This window comes from Leuresthes tenuis, unplaced genomic scaffold (genome assembly GCF_036924035.1).
Source record: "Leuresthes tenuis unplaced genomic scaffold, fLeuTen1.0.hap1 SCAF_20, whole genome shotgun sequence".
In the NCBI taxonomy this organism is placed as follows: Eukaryota; Metazoa; Chordata; class Actinopteri; order Atheriniformes; family Atherinopsidae; genus Leuresthes; species Leuresthes tenuis.
In genome coordinates, this window is record NW_027325374.1 from 5560434 (window position 1) to 5579161 (window position 18728).

An 18728-nucleotide genomic window follows, 5' to 3' on the forward strand; every position below is an offset into this window, starting at 1 on the left:
AAGTAAATCTGATCTTTTACCCCTTGGACATGTGAGCTGACTGTATTTCCACTCACTAACAGGTGCTACTTTAACATAATAATCAGTTGCTTCACCTATTGTGGCAAGTCAGTGTATGTTCTTCCAAAATATTAACCTCTTTTACTCAACATGTTTTAATTTAAAGTTGAGCATTTGGGTAAGTATTTATTTTCAAGCAGAGGGGTAGGGTGGACAAAGACGCTTAATGTCTCCCATGTCTCACTTGAATTTTCATAGGTTGTCTTTGTACTATTTTTAATTTAATGTAGCACGTTAAAGATGTGCAGTCTGTCTCTATTTCTGTTCAGAAAGTGTCAATAAAGCAATTTGAAAACATTTGACAATTTATTTATCTTAAAAATGATTAACGGCTTTGAAATTTATGATTATTTATGGTTTAGGGGAACCAAAATGCTACCTTTTATCAACTGAATTGGAATATACAGACTTTTGTTTCCATAAAAACAAAATATTAGGATTTTGCTTGTTTATTTTACAAAAAGAGCAAAGACATGTATGGCATTGGTCCGTGCATGAACAGCTCTAAAACATCAGCACACAACATTGTATGCATATATTCAGTGTAGTTTACATGCTTTTGGCCATCAAGCCTATATTTTTCTCCGTTCATTTCCCCCTCTACATATTGAGAATGAACTGGATCGCTGTGGGGAAACTAGGACCTCACTGATCTGAGCAAAATGAGCCACAAAGCAGCTTAAGACATCCTGCTTTCTTCGTGCACTCTGCACATGCTGCAAGGCTCCGTCTATTTTCCTCCTGGAGGTGTCCGCGGGGTTGTCAGGACAATACACTGCATTTATGTGTATAAAGGTGAAGCTAAGCAGCTGATCTTTCATGTGGGACAGCCCATGGCAGGATGGGAGCGTTAACTACTCTGGACCAAGCTGCGCACACTGCGCATTATGAGCCTTAAATATTTACTATGTCCACATTTAATTTGCATTAAAGCACAGGTGACTTTCCACTCACACAAAACGTGGCAACTCGCATAAAACCCCGGACTTACAGCCCAAACCTCACCACAGCCCGGAAAGGTCAGACTGGACTGAGTGTAATTCGCTCATTTTATCATTTTTCCAAACGCGCCACGTTTCCTTTAATTTCCGCTGCTGGCATCAGTTAAATCCCCATGCTGACAGATCAACGCTAAACATCACTGGCTGAGCACTTCCACAGCAGATAGGAAGCAACCATACCAGCAGTCTCTTCCATGAATTTGTCACCGTTTTTAAACACCCAAGCTGTTCACACTCGCCTGTTCTGCGCACAGAGTGGAGGTCCGGTCCCGTGTTGACTGCTCCTCACAGGCGCGGTCGCTCCTCGATGACTGCCAGACCAACAGCGGCCGTCCGTCGGTTTGCTCGTCATGGACCATCAGCTTCCACCGTGGGCGGAGACAGGAGGGGGAGATGCTGGTACGCAGGCAAAGAGCCCAGCCACGCCTTAGGCGGTTCTACATAATGAGCTGAAATTTTGGACACTATGTACAGTTCTCAAAAAGAGAGCTGATCATATAACAGCAGTTCTATATGTCCACAGTAGCTGCTTTAAACTCATACTGCACCTCACTGGAAATTGGAAGTACTTCACTTCAGTAGACTGTTTTAAAGTCTTGATCCTCCCCCCATTTTATTTTTTAAAGTTTTGCCAGGAAAGCTGTAAATGGGTGCTGCGATTTATTCATTAATTAAACATGAATGTAAACACAGTAAATAAGACAAAAACAGAGTTGGTACAGTTCTGAGCTTTAAAGTGAATATCTGCTCTGAGCTCCTTTATTCTCCAACACAGCCTGAACCCTCTCAGACAAGCTTTCTGTCATTTCTTTAAGGAGTCTTCAGGAATAGTTCTCCAGGCTTCTTGAAGGACATCCCAAAGCTCTTCTTTGGATGTCGGCTGCCTTTTGTTCCGTTCTCTGTCAGATGATCCCACACTGCTTCAATAATGTTGAGGTCCGGGCTCTGGGGAGGATTCATCCCTCCATAAGACCTGTTGCCACTGATTTTCAGTCCACTTCTTGTGTCATTTGGCATAGCTCAGCCTTTTCTCCCTGTTTCCCTTCCTTGAGAATGTCAGCAACAACAAGCTGCACTCTAGTAGAGGTAGATTAAAAAGTATTTTCATTTGAATCCTGCTTTAAAAACAGTTCTTTCCATCTATTACATAAAAAAGTTATTAGTTACTTTTAGAATAAATTGTTTCAGTATTAATCAACAACAATCAGATTTTCAGGGTGTTCAGAGAAACTAAAGGGATATTTTTGTGAGATCTAATTGTCCCAAAATCCCAGGTGTTACTTACCTCTACACAGATATGCAGATAGTTTAGTTTTTCAAACACCTTGGCGGTACTGTGGGGTCAGAAAATGTTTCAGAGACAGAAAAATATGACTAAAAATGCATCTCTTGATGGAAGTACTCTAAATCTTCCTGTTATGATATCTACTGTGACACTGCACTTAAGTTTTTGTTGCTTAACAACTCACAACATAGATGATGCAATTTTACATGCCTGCTTTAAATCAAATATGACTTTTAAGAATTTAGAAAATAACCCTAAAGCTCAGTGACAACACAAAAGCTCTGGGAAAAAGCGGCAAACTGCACATTTTCACAGAAAAAACAGTAAAAAGCACTTATTTTTCTATTTAAAACTCTTTCTTTTACCATCTCTATATGTAATTCTAATCTACCACTTAACGTTTAACATCTAATAAGCCTGTCATACATTTTACAGGTGAAAATCACATCTTGAACAGTTAACATGAAGCTAAATCTCTCAGGCACAGTTCATTTAGCTATTTTCTAGTCTTGTTGACCACTTAATATGCTCTACCCACATGTCACATTCACACATTAGCTATCACAATCACAGGCACAACAGTATGAATAACTCATCTCAGTAAATACCAAGTAACTGACATTAGCATTCGTGGTTTACCCAGAAATAAGATAAGAATAATAATAATGTGGTTTCTTTTGTTGTGAAGTCCTTTCACAACATGATCAAACTCGAATCACATGTATGTTCTGCGTAGATTTGTATAAGTTAGAGCCTTTTGTTCCAATGCTATTTGAAGACATTAAAATTTGTGCAATTTCATTCATTCAAGCATGTTTCTTCAATAAAAATCCAGCAGAACCAACAAAAACATCGATGAGCCTCATTTTAAAACACAGACACATTTTATGATTTAAAAACCAGACTGGGTTTTGTTAAAATTGTTACATGTAAAGAAACAACATTGGTAGACAAAATTCTGAAAAATATAAAATAAATAAAAGCGAAAAACAATCAAAATGTTTTGTCAGTTTCCAAACATTTCTCCACAATCTCCATTGACAATATTCACATTTGACATCAATACTGTTGATAAATGAAACACAAAGTAAGTTATTAGGTGACTTTTTCCAATACATCTAAATGAGTATACAGGTGTGCATGTCCACAAACGCATGCAGGTGTTTACAGGTTAACTGCCGAGATGATCCATGAATTATTTCCACTTTTTTTTATTTTCTTTTTATTTGCTTGTCGACTTGCAGGTCGGATAAATGCTATATAAACCGAGGTTGGATGTGGGAGGGTCTGCAGTCTGACTGACGGGTTAATTTGTGTTCAAAGCTATTTATATAGTCATTCATCTAATGTTAAACGGATGAGAGAAAGATACAAAAACAACAGAAACACATGAGAAGAGAATGTGTCTAACTGTAGACCAACGGTTCCACACGGGAAATCTACACCTATAAACCACAGAGCCATGGCCTCAACTCTGCTCCCCCACCATGCATCACATAAGCTTTGCACTAACACAGAGGTCAGACAAAATCCAGTACATGACATCATAATCTCTACAACAATGCATGCTCTCATGTTTTCACGTGCCTGAACATCTGTTATATATATTTTTTTTTTTGCAGATTTGTTTATATTGCACATTATCTGAAGACTAAATAGTTCAGATGAAGGTAAAAAGTCATTAAGTTATTTTTGTTTAAAAGAAAAAAAAACTTGGTTTTTGATTTAAATTGTAAGATAATCAAACTGCAAAGTTAAGCTAGATCAGTGGTTCCCAATTCGTTTAAGCTTGTGACTCCCTTAAAGCTACACGAGAGACGTTTGTGAACCTAAAAACTATGTGGTTACGACTTATTTTAAAGTACACTGACTTTTGTTATGTACAATCCTGAAACTGCCCTGGAGTGCCAACACAGTTCATGATTTTGGTTTCCAGCCCTGCTCCACATCGTTTTATTTTACGGTTGCCTGACATTTTTGTGGCCTTTTCAACATGATAACAAATACACATGTATGTCTGTACATATGCGGGGTTCACACACAGATTTGTTTTTGACAGCGGTGTTACGTCCCCCAACTGAAGGTGGAGCAAATGAGCAAAACAAGATAAAAAGTATTACTTTAAAATAAAGTAACCGCTGCCACCGTCACATTTTGTGTACAGGTATTAATGAATTCAAGGAAATATTTCCCTCTTTGCCTTTGAATAATTAATTTGATGCCTCAAAAAGAAGTCTTTAGCGTTAGCATAGCATTAAGCTACATACTAATATCAGCTAACACATGCTTAAATTCAGAAGATATCTTTTTTTTTTTTTAATCTTGTTAACCATATTTGTTTTCTAGGTTAGCATTGTTAACATTTATCTATCACCACAAATCACTAACTAGTCCTTAAAACACTGCTGATATGGTTAATAAGAACAGGAGTTTGGGCTAAATGATGACATATGGCTAGCCCGCATAAGATTAATGGCATCATTTAAATTTCTAGCGTTGGCATGTTAGCACACTAACATTTACTTATTTGACCAAAGTACAAAAGACAGCCAACTGTAATGTTAATGTAATTTGTCATTAAAACACCCACTGCTAACAGGATTGGTAAAAACGGCCATATCAGTGAGACTTTATTCAAGAACATCAATACTGTGAGCTAATTGAACTTCAGCACACTGGTGCTTTCAGCTAAATGCTAACATAAAAATGCTAACACTGTACCATAGAAAAAAGGTAATATACTGACGTTCTGCAACTGCAATATTTACCATGGTCATAACTTTAATTTAGTGTGTTAACATGTCAACATTTGTTTTTTTTTGTCAGTTTGTCTACTGTCATGGTGAAAATATTTCATTCCTACACTATGACCCATAAAACAATTCTATTATCATAGCTAATATAATTTAAGGAAGGATTAAAAAACAGCGACTTTCCCTTTTTTTGGATCTTTTTTCCTTTTGATGCACGCTTAAGTTGGGAACCACTGGACTATGCCACCCATGTAAGGTCAAACTGAGATCACGAAAGGTCCATTAAGTGCTTATAAACATCAAAAAATGTAATCATTATATGTGGCTTCAGCATGCAACTCAAGAAAAACAAGAAGCTGTGAAATGTTTGTGAGCTCATAGACAAATTAGGTCCTGCAACAAGTACACCCCTGGGTTTTACTAAGATAGAAACTGAAGAAGGGAACTTGCTTTCTGTGTTTTTTCTGATCTTGAACACATTTGGCAGTTCTGTAAGTGAAGTGTTTACACCAGATATGGACGCAATTCCTCATCTCCAGGAGTGTAAGGGATTGTAGGTGTAGCTCATTAGCCATGGCACGAAGAAAACAGTTCTTCGTCATTATTTTCAGTTTGCAGGTAAAAAGATGAAAACGTAAAACAGTGGAGGGGAGGTTGGCTTTGTTTGGCCTCTTACTGAATCACTAAAAATACAGATAAGGCTAAAGACTGCAGTATTTATTACATCTCAGGTAGGAGCCTCCTGGCTTTTTTAAGGTAAGAGAGACACCTTCTGATAAGAAGGGAGTACAGCTGTGCACAACACAGGTCAAAGGCACAACACTCGACACAAATGAAGGAAAACAACAACAAAGGTGCTTGGCAAGGGCCCGGAGAACAACAAGGGAGGATAAAATGCTCCTCAGTGAAATGTTTGGGCATTGTTAGCAGCACAGTCTGCTCATGACTCCGATTGAAGGAATATAACGGCACAACACACACACACACACTCAAAACGGCTGAAAAACACAACAAAGAATAACTCACATCCAAGATTGAGCTCCGAGTCTGGCTGAACAGTCAGAGAGCACGACAACTACAAAGGTACTTCTTTTTTCCTCATTAAAACGCATTCTTTTTGTTCATGCTTGGTTTAACTGCATCAAATATTTTGTTTATACAAAGGATGAGATATCAAAGTGATCAATGCCAGCGACAGGTCTCTGGATATGTAAAAAATGGGCGTTCCTTAGCTTTCACAAGCAGTGATTAAAATGAACAAGAGCTTCAATTTTTCATCTGATATGTGTTAAATATGGCTCAAACTTTGAAATAAGTTGCTCTATGAAAAAGCTGCATTTACACCAGTTACAACACTACAGTCAGAAGTGGATTTCTACTGGTAATTAAATCAAGTAATGGTAATTTATCAAGCAGAAATACTGAAGAAATTAGTCAATCTTTGGATTTTAAAGCTGTTACCACGTATTTTCTAAACTAAGCAGTGATTTTATTAATCAAAACAATAATGAGCATCAACTTTAGCTTCAACTAAAGTTCAGAGTCCAAATGTCTAATCAATGAGGTTCAAATGTAAAGATGAAAAACTTATGAATTATGAGTCCTTTTGGCACTTTGTAAACTGGAAATATATTTTTTGTGTCTGATTAGACAAAAATAAATCAAGTTTAAAACAACATAATACACTAAAAGCTGAAAATGAAGAAAAACGCCAGTGATTTCTGCTTGAAAAAAAAAAAGTTTCCCAGGTTCATTCAGCCTAATTTATATATACTGTCACTTGTAGCAGTCCTGTCAGTACAGGACAGACTAAGCATACATACACTTGTGACATTTTCCACTTATGGTATCAAAGATACGAGCAGCAATACCGTTATCAGGAACTGGATTAACATTCATGTTATAGTGTTGTTAAAAGTGTAAATAACAGCACTATCACACAGCAACTTAAAGTGTAGTATATTTCATGTTTAAGCCAAGTTAGAACCCACCTGCTGGCGAAGAAGTAAAATGTCAAACGACACCAGAAATAAAGACTTCCTCATCTGACAGCTTTGTAAATTCCCGTTTTCAGGCTCAGGTATCTCAGGGCTTTAAGCGTGAGCAGTTCAGGTTAGCTTGCATCACGGTTGCTACACGTGCTGCAGAAGGTAAGACAACATCTGGGTGTTGAGCTGAGGAGTGGCAACAGGAGGCAGCCGTAACATGAGCGAACACGGGGACAGAAGGGTGCATCGGGGCTTTGAGGCAGCATACAGACTGGCCACGGTTCAAACCCCGCCACGCCGCGCTCGTCTGCGCAAATGACGATGACCGTAGTTTTCTTTATCCCTAATTACAATTTTAAGATATGCACTAGATCAAAGAAGGATACTTAAACTCTAAAACCTTTTTTTTTTCCTTATGAGGAACACTACAGGAAACATGCAGCTGAAAATCGTGATAACTGAGTCGTGGACAGAAAGCAGAGAGGCACTGCATACACAAAGTGGCACCCATGTTAATGGCTGCTCAAACTGGTTATTAAAAGTGATATATTTTTTCTTTGTTTAAATAGACTCACCCACAAGAATATGTAAATATATGACAACTATGATACAGAAATCAATAATTACACCATTTGCATTCAGTTTTTATATAATACATCATGTAGCCTATATAGTTTTATATAGATTCCTCACATGCCTTGACAAATTGTACACTTGTGGAGTTACAGTCTGGTTTGAGTCATCTATTTTCTTACGTGTGGAAATATTCCAAATTTTCACGGATTAAATTAAGTCAGAAAACAGGAAACCGGAAGAGTGGGATGTTGTGGTTCGTCACCACACAGTTAAGTGGTTTTTAAAGACTCAGGAGAGCGGAGGAAATGCTGCACCTGGCTGGCTTAAACAGTGTCGTCGGACTCTGAATTACGCCGCCTGCAGGTGCTCCGTCTCGTCCACAGTCTGCTGAGGGGACCTCTGACATCAGATTCAGGTAGAGGCAGGCTCAGTCACTGGAGTCGCTTTCTTTATGTCCTTTGATAGTCCTGAGGAGGGTTCTGCTAACTGACAGAGCCAAATGAATAAGAGAGAACAAGCATCACGTCTGATAACGGCGATGAAGTACCAAAATGGAGATGAGGATTTACAGTAGCTCTGTGCTGGGCGTCCATCCAGTGGCATCACAGCCCGTACTGCTGTGACACCAACCATCAAAAAGCTGCAATGAGGAAAAAAACACTCACTTGTCATCTCTTTAAAGTGGAGAAGAAGAAGAGTGAAGACAAGTAAGGGTCGTGTTGCAGCGCAGAAGAAGAGGAGGCGTCAGGGAGCCCCCACTGTGGAAAGGCACACCAGAGGAGAGGGGATCCGACTGATGATGATGGTTGTGGAAGGTGGTCGAAGAAAAGTGGAGAATGTGCTCATGTTGTTGGCGATGGCGTTGTTTAGATCAGCGTCTCCTCACATCCGCGAGCCTCGTTCTTGAAGGATCTGTAAAGGCAGGTGGTAAAAATATCTTTACTCCACTGATCAAGCTGCAGCCGTGGGGCAGATTTAGTTCATTATAATCAATTTGATGAATATGGCGATATGCAGAAAACTTGTGGAATCCTGCTGTTCATTCTGCTTTTCTCATTACAATCATCTGCTGTATTAGTTGTAGTTTTAGTTAGCTGAATGTTATTGTCAAATTAAGCTACATTCTCCAGTTAACAAACTAAAAAATAACTGACAAATCGAGTGCATCAACAACTAAATGTTTCCAGATTTGTTTAAATCATAAGCTGCAGCCAACCTGAGGTGGCACTCAAACATCATCCAGTTGAATGCCTTTTAAACATATAATCACAGAGGGAAACATCACATGTCCTCCGAGGTTGAGCGCAGCTCTCCACCTTCAGAGAGGTCTGAATGAAGCAGATTTAATAGTTAATCACTCACCTTGGCCTTCTCGGTGGGCTCGATGACGATGCCGTTGGTGGAGTTGTTGAGTTCCCGGGAGACGACGCATAGAAACTCCGCCTGGTCCTCGTTGCCGTAGTTATAAGAGGAGCCGATGCTTATGAGCTGAGGTGGAAACAGGAGTGGGGAAAAGACAGGAATTACAATGGTTGGCGCTTTCAAGATTGTCCAAAATGCCAAAAAATGTTGATACCTCACTTTGAGGAGCAGAAGAACTTAGAGCAAAATCAATTTTAACAACAAGGCTGAATGTGTCAAACCTCAAAGGCCCTCCAGAATAAAAACTGCATCTTCTCCACCTTCACGCATTCATTAAATTTTGCTGCTTTTCTTACTCATCACACAGACCTGGGAGCTTTTCAGCAGGCACTCCCGCACCAGCCCTCGGCTGCTCGTCTCCGTGTTTGTACTTCATTTATTTATCAGGAACATCTTTCACATTGTCATCATTATATAACCTTGCAGTAGATTTTTTTTCTCTGCTGGATTTTGTGTGCAGTTGCTGGCATAAGCAGCTCTGCGTTGTTTTGACTGCTCTCGTGGTGCCCTCAGGGGCGATGAAGGCCACATTATTGTAAGTCACACCGTGGGAGATCAGCCTGACAAAAACCTTTGTCTCCATCTGTGTCGGCTCTCAGTTCGATGCCGTCAGACGGGGGAACGAATGAATTTACGCTGCGATGTAAACAGATAAAAATGTGCAAAAGCAGAAGTTTTAAGCTCTGCTACCAAAGCATTTTCTTTCATCTCCATTGTTCTGGTTTATAAAGATGTTCCTTAAATACAGAATTAAACAACTCTGTGGCAGAGCGTTCACATCGTGGTGATTAAAACTGGATGTTCTGAGGTGTCAAGAGAAGGGACTCTGACTCACACAGTTTATCAAAGAATTTGGACCTTTGGCTGTCCTGACAGTGTTGAATGTCAACAGAATTTGAGTGCAGTTCAGTCAGGAATCAGACTTGTGCACAGCCCTCATATCTGCTGCCACTTTGGTTATGAACGACACCGTCACGGCTTAAGATTGTGCCGCCATTTGGTGCTGCAAACGCTTGACCCCGGCTCCCTTTTGCATACTTCACAAACTGCTGGTTTCAGCCGTGGGGCTCGTGCTCGGCTTCAGAATTATCAGAGAACAGAAGCAGCCATTGTGGGTTTTACTCAGTGGAGTTTTTAAATCAATAAGAAAAGGTGTTCCACAAGGTTTGGTTTAAGTACCGGTTCTCTTCACAATGAACTGCACAGTGAATCGAATCTTAATCTCGATCTTGATTTTGACTTCCTACATTTAACCGGACATGAAAACCTTTCTTCATTAAAATCAGCGAATAATTGTGATCTCAAAATTGATCAAAAGTATCGTGATTATTACTTTGGTCATAATCATGCAGTCCTACATTGTACCGCCATCTAACGACCGTTACATCTACTTGTAGGCAACCTAAAAAAATAATTTAACATTCTCCAAACTGAGATTATTAGTCTTAGATTTATACTGAATGCACAGTAACCCAAGGAGAGCTGTGGGACATAAATATAAAAGATTTTAAAGCAGAAATAGGAGTAATTTCCCCATGTTATGTCATAAAATAATATTCAAAGCTGCCACATCTACACTGAGGTGATGCCATCTATGGGCATGCTTCTGTTTCCTGCATCCTGTATGAAAAAGTGGGATAGATTTCTCTGAATTTAAGATGTGATAAAGCCATCCAAAAAGTCTTTATTGGATAGCTAGCATCATATTTAGTGATGTGGATCATAGCCATCCAGATAACTTGCTCCAGTTGGTTATGGTCTCAGATCTCTGCTGAGCTTGAAAAATGTGCTTTAAGCTTTTATGCTCCGATCTTACAGAACTTCTTACCAACTACACTGAAAATAAATTCCTTGATAACTCTTGGTCATTTTAAACTAATGTTGGTAAATCATTTTGTAACAGTTTGGAACTTTTTTATGAAGATATTTTGCATTTCTGGCTCTCCTTTAATGACTTGCATCTTTTTGAATGAGTTGACTGTTTTATTTTGCATATCTTTGAGACTTTTTACATGTATTAACCATGTAGTTTATATTTATCTCTGAACACTGTTGTAAACGAGGGCGAGCACACGATTATTCTATTTAAATAAATATAATGATTAAGTCAAAGCTGCACTTCAAAATCTAAACATTTTTGGGTGTATTCCTACCTCTGGAGGGCACTGTATGTATTTAAATGGGCTGGTTTGTACATGTGAGCTTTTGAGCAGTAAGAATTAGATTCTCTCACTGGTTTTGATGCCGTCTGTGGATGGTGAACATGACTCCTGGTGAGATCTAATACAACAACACTGGGAGATGTTACCACGTTTCTTGAATGGCCAAAAATGTGCAGCATTATAGACTGTTTAACCTGATAAACTCACGCTAAACAAGGTGGACAATCTTATAAAACCCGGAATGGCTTTTGAGCATCGAAAGTTACAGTAAAGTTATTCAAAGACGACATCCTTGTTGACAAAGAGAGAAAGGTAGTGCAATCTTTAGAACCACTCCGCCATATATTGATCATAAAGTGCAACAAAACCAACCGGAGGAGCAGACAGATGCCGGTAAAGTGCAAGCTATGCAAAGATGTGATCCAGAACAGCAGAGCTAATTTCCTCTCTTGAGTGTTAACCCATGTTGCAGCAGATCTGTAGTTGGATGGATTATAAAGCTCTGAGATGTATTTTAGAGAAAGCTGCAGCTTGTTGGAACAGCTTAATGGTGCCCTGCAGGACAGATCTTTGAAGAAAGCCACCTACATTATGAAGATACAGGCTTGTTGACTGTAAACTGGATGAAATGCTGTTAAAAACAGTTTGTAAGCACAGTACAAATTCAACATATCAAATGTTGAAAGTGAGAAATGTTACTGCTTTTGAAACAGGGGCAACAGAGGACTAGAAAAGTTGCGAAATGCTCAAAAACACCTGGAACAGGTTAGTGACAGGACTTGGTATAAATAAAGCATCCCAGATGGGTTGAATATTTCCAAAGTACAGATGAGAGGGGTTCATCATCAAAGTTCAACAATTTTGGGTTAGTTTCTAAACAGAAATTTGGATTGTAGTTATCTATGGAAAATATGATAACTAAAAGACAGCGTGAACACTGTAAACCGGTCCCGAACTGCGTTAAAAAGACATGATGGTGTGAAGGAACTCGCTGCACGGAGTCAGAAACACTGCTGAAAAAGAGCGAGGCACAACAGGACAAAGCAGGCCCACAACTGAAATCCTAAATCAAGAAAGAATGAAAACACTTTTTATCTTTAAAACTACTCCTCAGCTCCCAAACACAAAACAAGGTGTTGCTGCGGTGACTGATATAACCCAGGAAACGACAGGAAAGAGCAAGTTTCCATATGCAAAACCACAAAAAATATGTCCCCATATATGACTGCTGTCACCAAGTCGGCTGCTCAGTCTGCAGCTGGTAGGCAGCCACCCCCCCCTCACCCAGATGCCTCAGTTCACATCTGATACATATTAGTGGAACCTTTCCTGAGGAACTGTGGATGCTCACTTTTTTCCCTCCTCCAACACGTGAGCTCTGACTTTGGCCGTGCTGGTTCTGTTTGTACACGTTTACTGTTGCAAGCAGGTCATCACACACAGATGTTGTCAACATAGCAGGAAGAGAAATTTCCATCTAAGGAATTACTTTTCAGTCCAGTCCTTGTACGTGACCAATTTGTTTGTTTAGCCATTTAACTCTGACCTCTGAATCATTGAAGAATAAAGACACCTAACTCAAGGGATGAACCAGTGTTTTGTCTAAATACAACAAACAACTTAGCAAAGAAGCCATTTTAAATTGTATCTTTAGACACTTTGTTACAAGCAGCCAGTCACAAAGACACATCAATTGTTCCCATTTCTTTAGTTTCATCTATGAAAAACAGCAAAGATAACACAGTTTGACAGACAGAAAATAGGATTTCTGCAGCAACAAGGTGATTCCCAAAGAGCTTTTAGCTGAAAACTTGGCATATCTCAGCATGGTGTGCAGTGTGTCCTTAAAACATTTGAGGAAACTGGACAAGTGGAGGACAAAAGAAGAAGTGTCAGGCCTAAAAAACTATCTACAGCAGATGAACAGGATCTGAAAGTGATGTCCTTAAGAAAGAGGAAAAAATCCAGCAAAGACCTGACAGGACCTGAGAGATGCATCTGGACCTTCAGCTGATCCATCTACTGTTGGCCCAAGCCTCATCAGAAATGGTCTCCATGGAAGGGTGGCTGTCAAGAAGCCATTCTTAAGGAAGGGAAACAGGGAGAAAAGGCTGAGCTATGCCAAATGACACAAGAAGTGGACTGAAAATCAGTGGCAACAGGTCTTATGGAGGGATGAATCCTCCCCAGAGCCCGGACCTCAACATTATTGAAGCAGTGTGGGATCATCTGACAGAGAACGGAACAAAAGGCAGCCGACATCCAAAGAAGAGCTTTGGGATGTCCTTCAAGAAGCCTGGAGAACTATTCCTGAAGACTCCTTAAAGAAATGACAGAAAGCTCGTCTCAGAGGGTTCAGGCTGTGTTGGAGAATAAAGGAGCTCAGACCAGATATTCACTTTAAAGCTTGTTAGAATTCTACAAACTCTGTTTTTGTCTTATTTATGGTGTTTACATTTATAATTTGCACAAGTTTATAGAAAATTAATTAATAAATATATCGCAGCACCCATTACAGCTTTCTACAGCTGGCAAAACTAAAAAAAAATGGAACAACAGTACAGTACAGTTTGAGCCACTGACCTCACAATTCCTGTGTATAAATTACTTGACCTATATTTTCTTTTTGACGGTCTGATTAAGGACAACAGGACGAAACTTTAGCCTTTGGCAAAATTTAGATTAGCAAGCTTTGACTTAGAAATATCTGCCATGTATTTATCTTTGAGAATTTAAAACTAGACTTATATCATTTAGGTTCGATAGTGAAGGTGAATATCCAACCCTAAACGTGATGAAAGTGCTTGAAATGTTTCTAATTTGGTCATAAGCATGTGTTTTGTTTGTCTGTTAGCAGCGAGTTCCTTGACTTGCCAAGGGACTAAAGACGTGAATTAACTTGTAGCTGTAATCTGGTACGGTGCATCAAACAGTTAACAGTTTAAGTCTAAACTGGACACCTTTTTAAAATCTGTTGGCACACATTCATTTTGGCTGGAGCCAAAAACAGCAGCTTTGAAACAAGGAATGAGCCACAACATGACCACTGCCTTATCTGCACCTGCTCAAACTTCCAACCGTCAGACATGGTTGAGACCATCTGTGTGAGTTCCTCCTCTTGGCACTGTAGTACTCGATACACATGCTTCACAGGGCCCTGAGGGACGGGGCAAAGACACACAACAGCATTGGTTATCTGCACGCAAACACACATTTTCTTTGAACAAACGAAAAGCTATTTCACTTGTATTTGCACTCGGACAGATTCTGAGAACAGTCTGGTCAGTCGATGCATCCTGTTGCTTTTTGTGTCCCTTTTACGTACCTGAGACGTCCGGTTCTCGTTGTCCCGTATCCTCTCTTTAACCAGCCTAACCAGAGAGGCGATGTTGTAAAACTCGGCTTCCTCGAGGACACCTGAAACACAAACCAGTCCTCTGTTAGAGGGCTTTGGCAGCTGTTCACTGACAGGCGTCTGCATCACGTTTGCGGCTTTTACCTTCCTCTGCCAGGTTCTTATCCATGATCAGTTTGCCGTGCCGAAGGTAATTCAGGATGGGGCCGAAGTACGTGGGGTCTCTATCGATAAGGTAGGCCCCCGTCTCATCCTGTAACAAAGCAACAACGTGCGGGTCAGTTTTGGAGGATCATGTGCATATTTTCTGGTTATAGTGAAACCCTCTGGGGGTGTGGGGGGGTATCCATTTAATTTTTGAGACTAGAGGCGCATTCCCACTGTAGGAACCTTTTGCAGTTCCTATAATCTTTTCAGGAATCGGGCCGTTTTTTCACGCATTCAGACATACAGGAACTAGGGACTACGACCATGGTTCCTGGAACCATTTTAGCTCCTTCTCCGAGGTCTTTTCTGGGTTCCACAGGAACATGACGTAGGTATTTGGTGGCTGTAGCTCCGCCCCTTGTCTGAAATGTTTACTCATTCGACACAGACACAACCGGCGCCTGTTTAATAAGTTAAACTTAGACGTCGTCTCCTTTGTCTGCGGCGCTCTGCTCTCCTCCATGAAACGAAGAAGTATCGCCCGCTGCTGGATTCTTCGTCTCCTGACTCTCGCTGTGAGCTCTTCCAGCCTCCATCTTAGACGCCTGATGTGATCGTCCATGATTGATATCACTGTCATGCAGACCATGAACACGGTGGCCTCCTCGCTCTCCATGTTAGCTTCTTGGTGGTGTTGTTTTCTTCTCTCCTTACTTTTCACGGGTTTTGTTGTCGAGTGGCGCTAAAGTAACACGTCTGTCGCAGACGGCTGCGTCACATCAGTCCCTGTCAAGGTCCCTGACTTATGTGCGAATGCAAAATGAAACGGTTCCCCTGGGGAAGGGCAGTTCTTAGAACTAAATTCGAGATGGACAGTTCTTAGAACTGCGTTCTTCAAACATCTCTGTCGAAATGCGCCTTTTGGGTTTGCAATGTCCTTTACCTGAAAGTCTAAACAAGAGTGACACACATCTCAAGCAATAAAACTAATACTTCGTGTTAGTGTCAGAGGATCTTACCCCCCCCCCAAATCATTGTACGGCTCGTTAAACTGACCCTTAACCTCTTTGTACCTCTCTACATTATTGAAGTGTGAACGCCTGCCTTCATCTCTTCTGTCATCAAAAACACAAAAGTATCATTTAACTGCTCACAGATATGCTGATATTCATCCACACATTTACTCACATAGAAAATAAGAAATGTAGAGTAATGCTTGGGTTAAATTTGGTGAAGAGATCTCACAAATCAGCGACTGTGAAACATCCCACCAGGTGGTCGTTGTATTGTTTAGGCCTAAAAAGCTCCAGTTTTGGTTAGAACATCATGATGTTTAGTTTGTCTTTGCTTACAGAAACTATAGAGAACAAAGTTTACAACTTAAAATCAGCCAAAGACCTGACGCAAATGTCTCATACAAGAGTAAATTACTAGTTTTCTAGGTTTTAGGATGTTATCTGGCAAAGTTAACAAAAAATGTGGCATCTGATGCACTTTGAGACGTTTACATTTAGTCATTTAGGAGATGCTTTAATCCATATCGACCTGATCGAAGTGAGGAAACAACATTCAAGCTTCAGAACGGTAATGGAAGTCTGGCTTTTATACATTAAGTGCTAAATCCATTTAAATGGATTAAAATAACAGAGCACTACAGGAACAGGTACAGAAGAGTCCAGGTTAGGTGTGCTACGGGTGTTAGAGATGTGATAAAATGCAACACTTTCCAGGAAAATACAGGAAGAGTTTTCACAGTTCTGTCTGTGAGGTTCTGAGTGGTTTTGTAGGGGAGAACAGCTGCACAGAAAGTATCCGCTTTAAAGCTACAAACACATATTATTTAAATGGATGACCTTTGTTTTCACTGCAGAGCATCCTGCATGAACTGGTTTGGATAAGACAAACCGAAGCTGGAGAGTACCGTCACAACATTTCATTAGAGGGTTTATAAAATACTTGTCAATGATCTATAATTGCGTTTTATTTTGGATGATATGCAGATTTTTTGCTCTCATAACACAGAGCTTTGCATCGCAGATTTAAATGATCCAATGATCTGAACTAGTTCTGTGCCACTTGCTTCCATTAAAATTCACCATCATCCCTTCCATAGCCACAATATTTCCACACGGCTGACGGTGTTCTCGTTCACCCAAGTTCTTCGCTCATCTAATCTCGAGCCTCTGTTTAACCAAAGAAACTCAGCTGACATGAATACGATCTGAACATAAAGTCAGCGTATCTAACAACCCTTAAATCTGAGCCAGCCATCGCGTTTCACACAGATGTATGTTGTCGATAAGTCGTGCTTTTGTATGAAGGTGCAAAAAAACGTTAGAACTTGGCATGTTTTTAGTAAATGTTACTGTACAGGTGCTCACCAACATATCAGCGCAGAAACAATTCATGATGCATCCCGTGTCATAGTACGAGCTGACGGTTCATCAGGACAAACTTGAAGAAACTAGGTGTGAAAGTGAGCTAAAGGCATAAATAATATACAAGATCTAAGATCCAAACACACATATACATGCAGTATACTTTTATTTTATGCATCATAATCCCTTTTTTCAGATATTTTCTCTATTTCTTAATAGTATAAATGTTTCATACATCTACTGCATAAGCAGACTGACCAAGACTCAACTATTCTTCAATAAATATCCTAAATATTAATATAGTGATCACATATCATGATACTGATTAAAACCATGTTGCCCACTCTTACCTACAAATGGTTAAGGTGCATGCATTTGTTTTATAGTTTTAAAGTATTCATCCAGACATCCATGTTCTGTACCTGCTTAATCCAATATAAACTATTCAGCCAAACATTTAAGCTTGTAAATGGCAGATAAATCAATAGGAAAACAACAGTCACATTTATTTTCAATGGAATTGTGCTAAGTCAGCAGTAAATACATAAACCACATGATTTCAGCTCTACATCACCAGATTTTAAATAAAGCAGAGCCTGAAACATGTTATCATGTGGACTGATTGACTTAATATTATCCACATATCACAGGTTATACTGACATAAGGCAGCAACCAGAAACTCTCATGGCAGTGTGTGGCTATTATCTTGTTTTGCATGAGTCTATGTTGTATTTTGTTTACCAAAAATGAGAAAAAACCTAATTTCACAAACAAAAAGAAACGTGTTCTTGCGTTAGATTAAAACAACTCTTACAATACATAGCTGCTGTGTGTTTTTATCTGTCAAGAGTTAAACTACTATGTTTTTGTAAGGTTATTTTCCTCCTCACCTTGTCAGAGTCCAGGTCCGGGTCTTCCTGACACAGTCGGAACAGGAAAGATTTGGGGTCCCTACATAACGTCTGTTTGGTCGTGATAAAGTAGGTCCCACCGACGTTGAGCCGGACCCAGCGTGAGCCCGACTTTTCCGTCAGTTCCGATGGGGAACTTGGATTGCTCTTCATCGGGAAACCGAACACAGACCTGCCGCTGCTGCCACTGCCGCTCGACACCCCGCTGGGGCTTAGCTGGCTGCCCCGAGGCGGAACCATGAGAGTGGGCGACGCCAGGCGTATCGAGCCCCGGACATCACGGTGCTCGGGCTGTTCCACTGTGCTAGTTCCGCTCGGTTCCACAACATGTAATTCAGCCATATTTGTATGTATTTTTTCCCTCTAAACAACAGAAACGGCGGCGCAGCTATTTAACGACACGGCAGGCAAGCGATTTCTCTCAGCCGACTTGTAAACAGAGCGGGGGTATTTTTCTCCAACGGGGTGGCTGGCATCAGGGCGTTGCTACTCACACTCGACCGACTCCACCTCCAGTACAAACAATTAGGACACAAATTTGACTATTAGCGGGTGGACGATGTTGGTAGCATCGCGTTTAATTGTTTCTCCAGACGATAAATTGGTCATTCTCGTCTATTCAAACGTTAGTTAGAGAAAGGCAACACTTCCGGGTTGTAACGTGATTACTGTTTACTTCCTGTATGTCA

At 40.2% G+C, this 18728-nt stretch overlaps 1 protein-coding gene across 2 annotated transcripts; it reads right to left on the bottom strand.

Moving 5' to 3' along the window:
- Window positions 1-5381: 5381 nt before the first annotated feature.
- kctd2 (potassium channel tetramerization domain containing 2) lies at window positions 5382-18728 on the bottom strand. 2 transcript variants are annotated; one of them, XR_011909176.1, is made up of 7 exons: window positions 18019-18728; window positions 14747-14855; window positions 14573-14664; window positions 14309-14404; window positions 9026-9151; window positions 8329-8575; window positions 5382-8149 (listed from the first exon to the last, which is right to left on the bottom strand). XR_011909176.1 is itself a non-coding variant. In XM_072372967.1 (6 exons), exons 1-6 carry the CDS (start codon window positions 18379-18381, stop codon window positions 8546-8548), a joined length of 816 nt encoding a protein of 271 aa, XP_072229068.1. In that variant the 5' UTR covers window positions 18382-18728; the 3' UTR covers window positions 5382-8545. The 2 variants fall into 2 exon arrangements, 1 of the variants encoding a protein (XP_072229068.1); XM_072372967.1 differs by having other exon boundaries at window positions 5382-8575.

Bases quoted from the DNA above. Each gene is read 5' to 3' on its own strand.
- kctd2 (XM_072372967.1), bottom strand. From the start codon at position 18,381: ATGGCTGAATTACATGTTGTGGAACCGAGCGGAACTAGCACAGTGGAA. The intron at 14,856-18,018 runs GTGAGGAGGAAA...GCTTTGTTACAG, and splicing joins CGGACCTGGACTCTGACAAG to GATGAGACGGGGGCCTACCT. The intron at 14,405-14,572 runs GTACGTAAAAGG...CCCGTCCCTCAG, and splicing joins ACGAGAACCGGACGTCTCAG to GGCCCTGTGAAGCATGTGTA.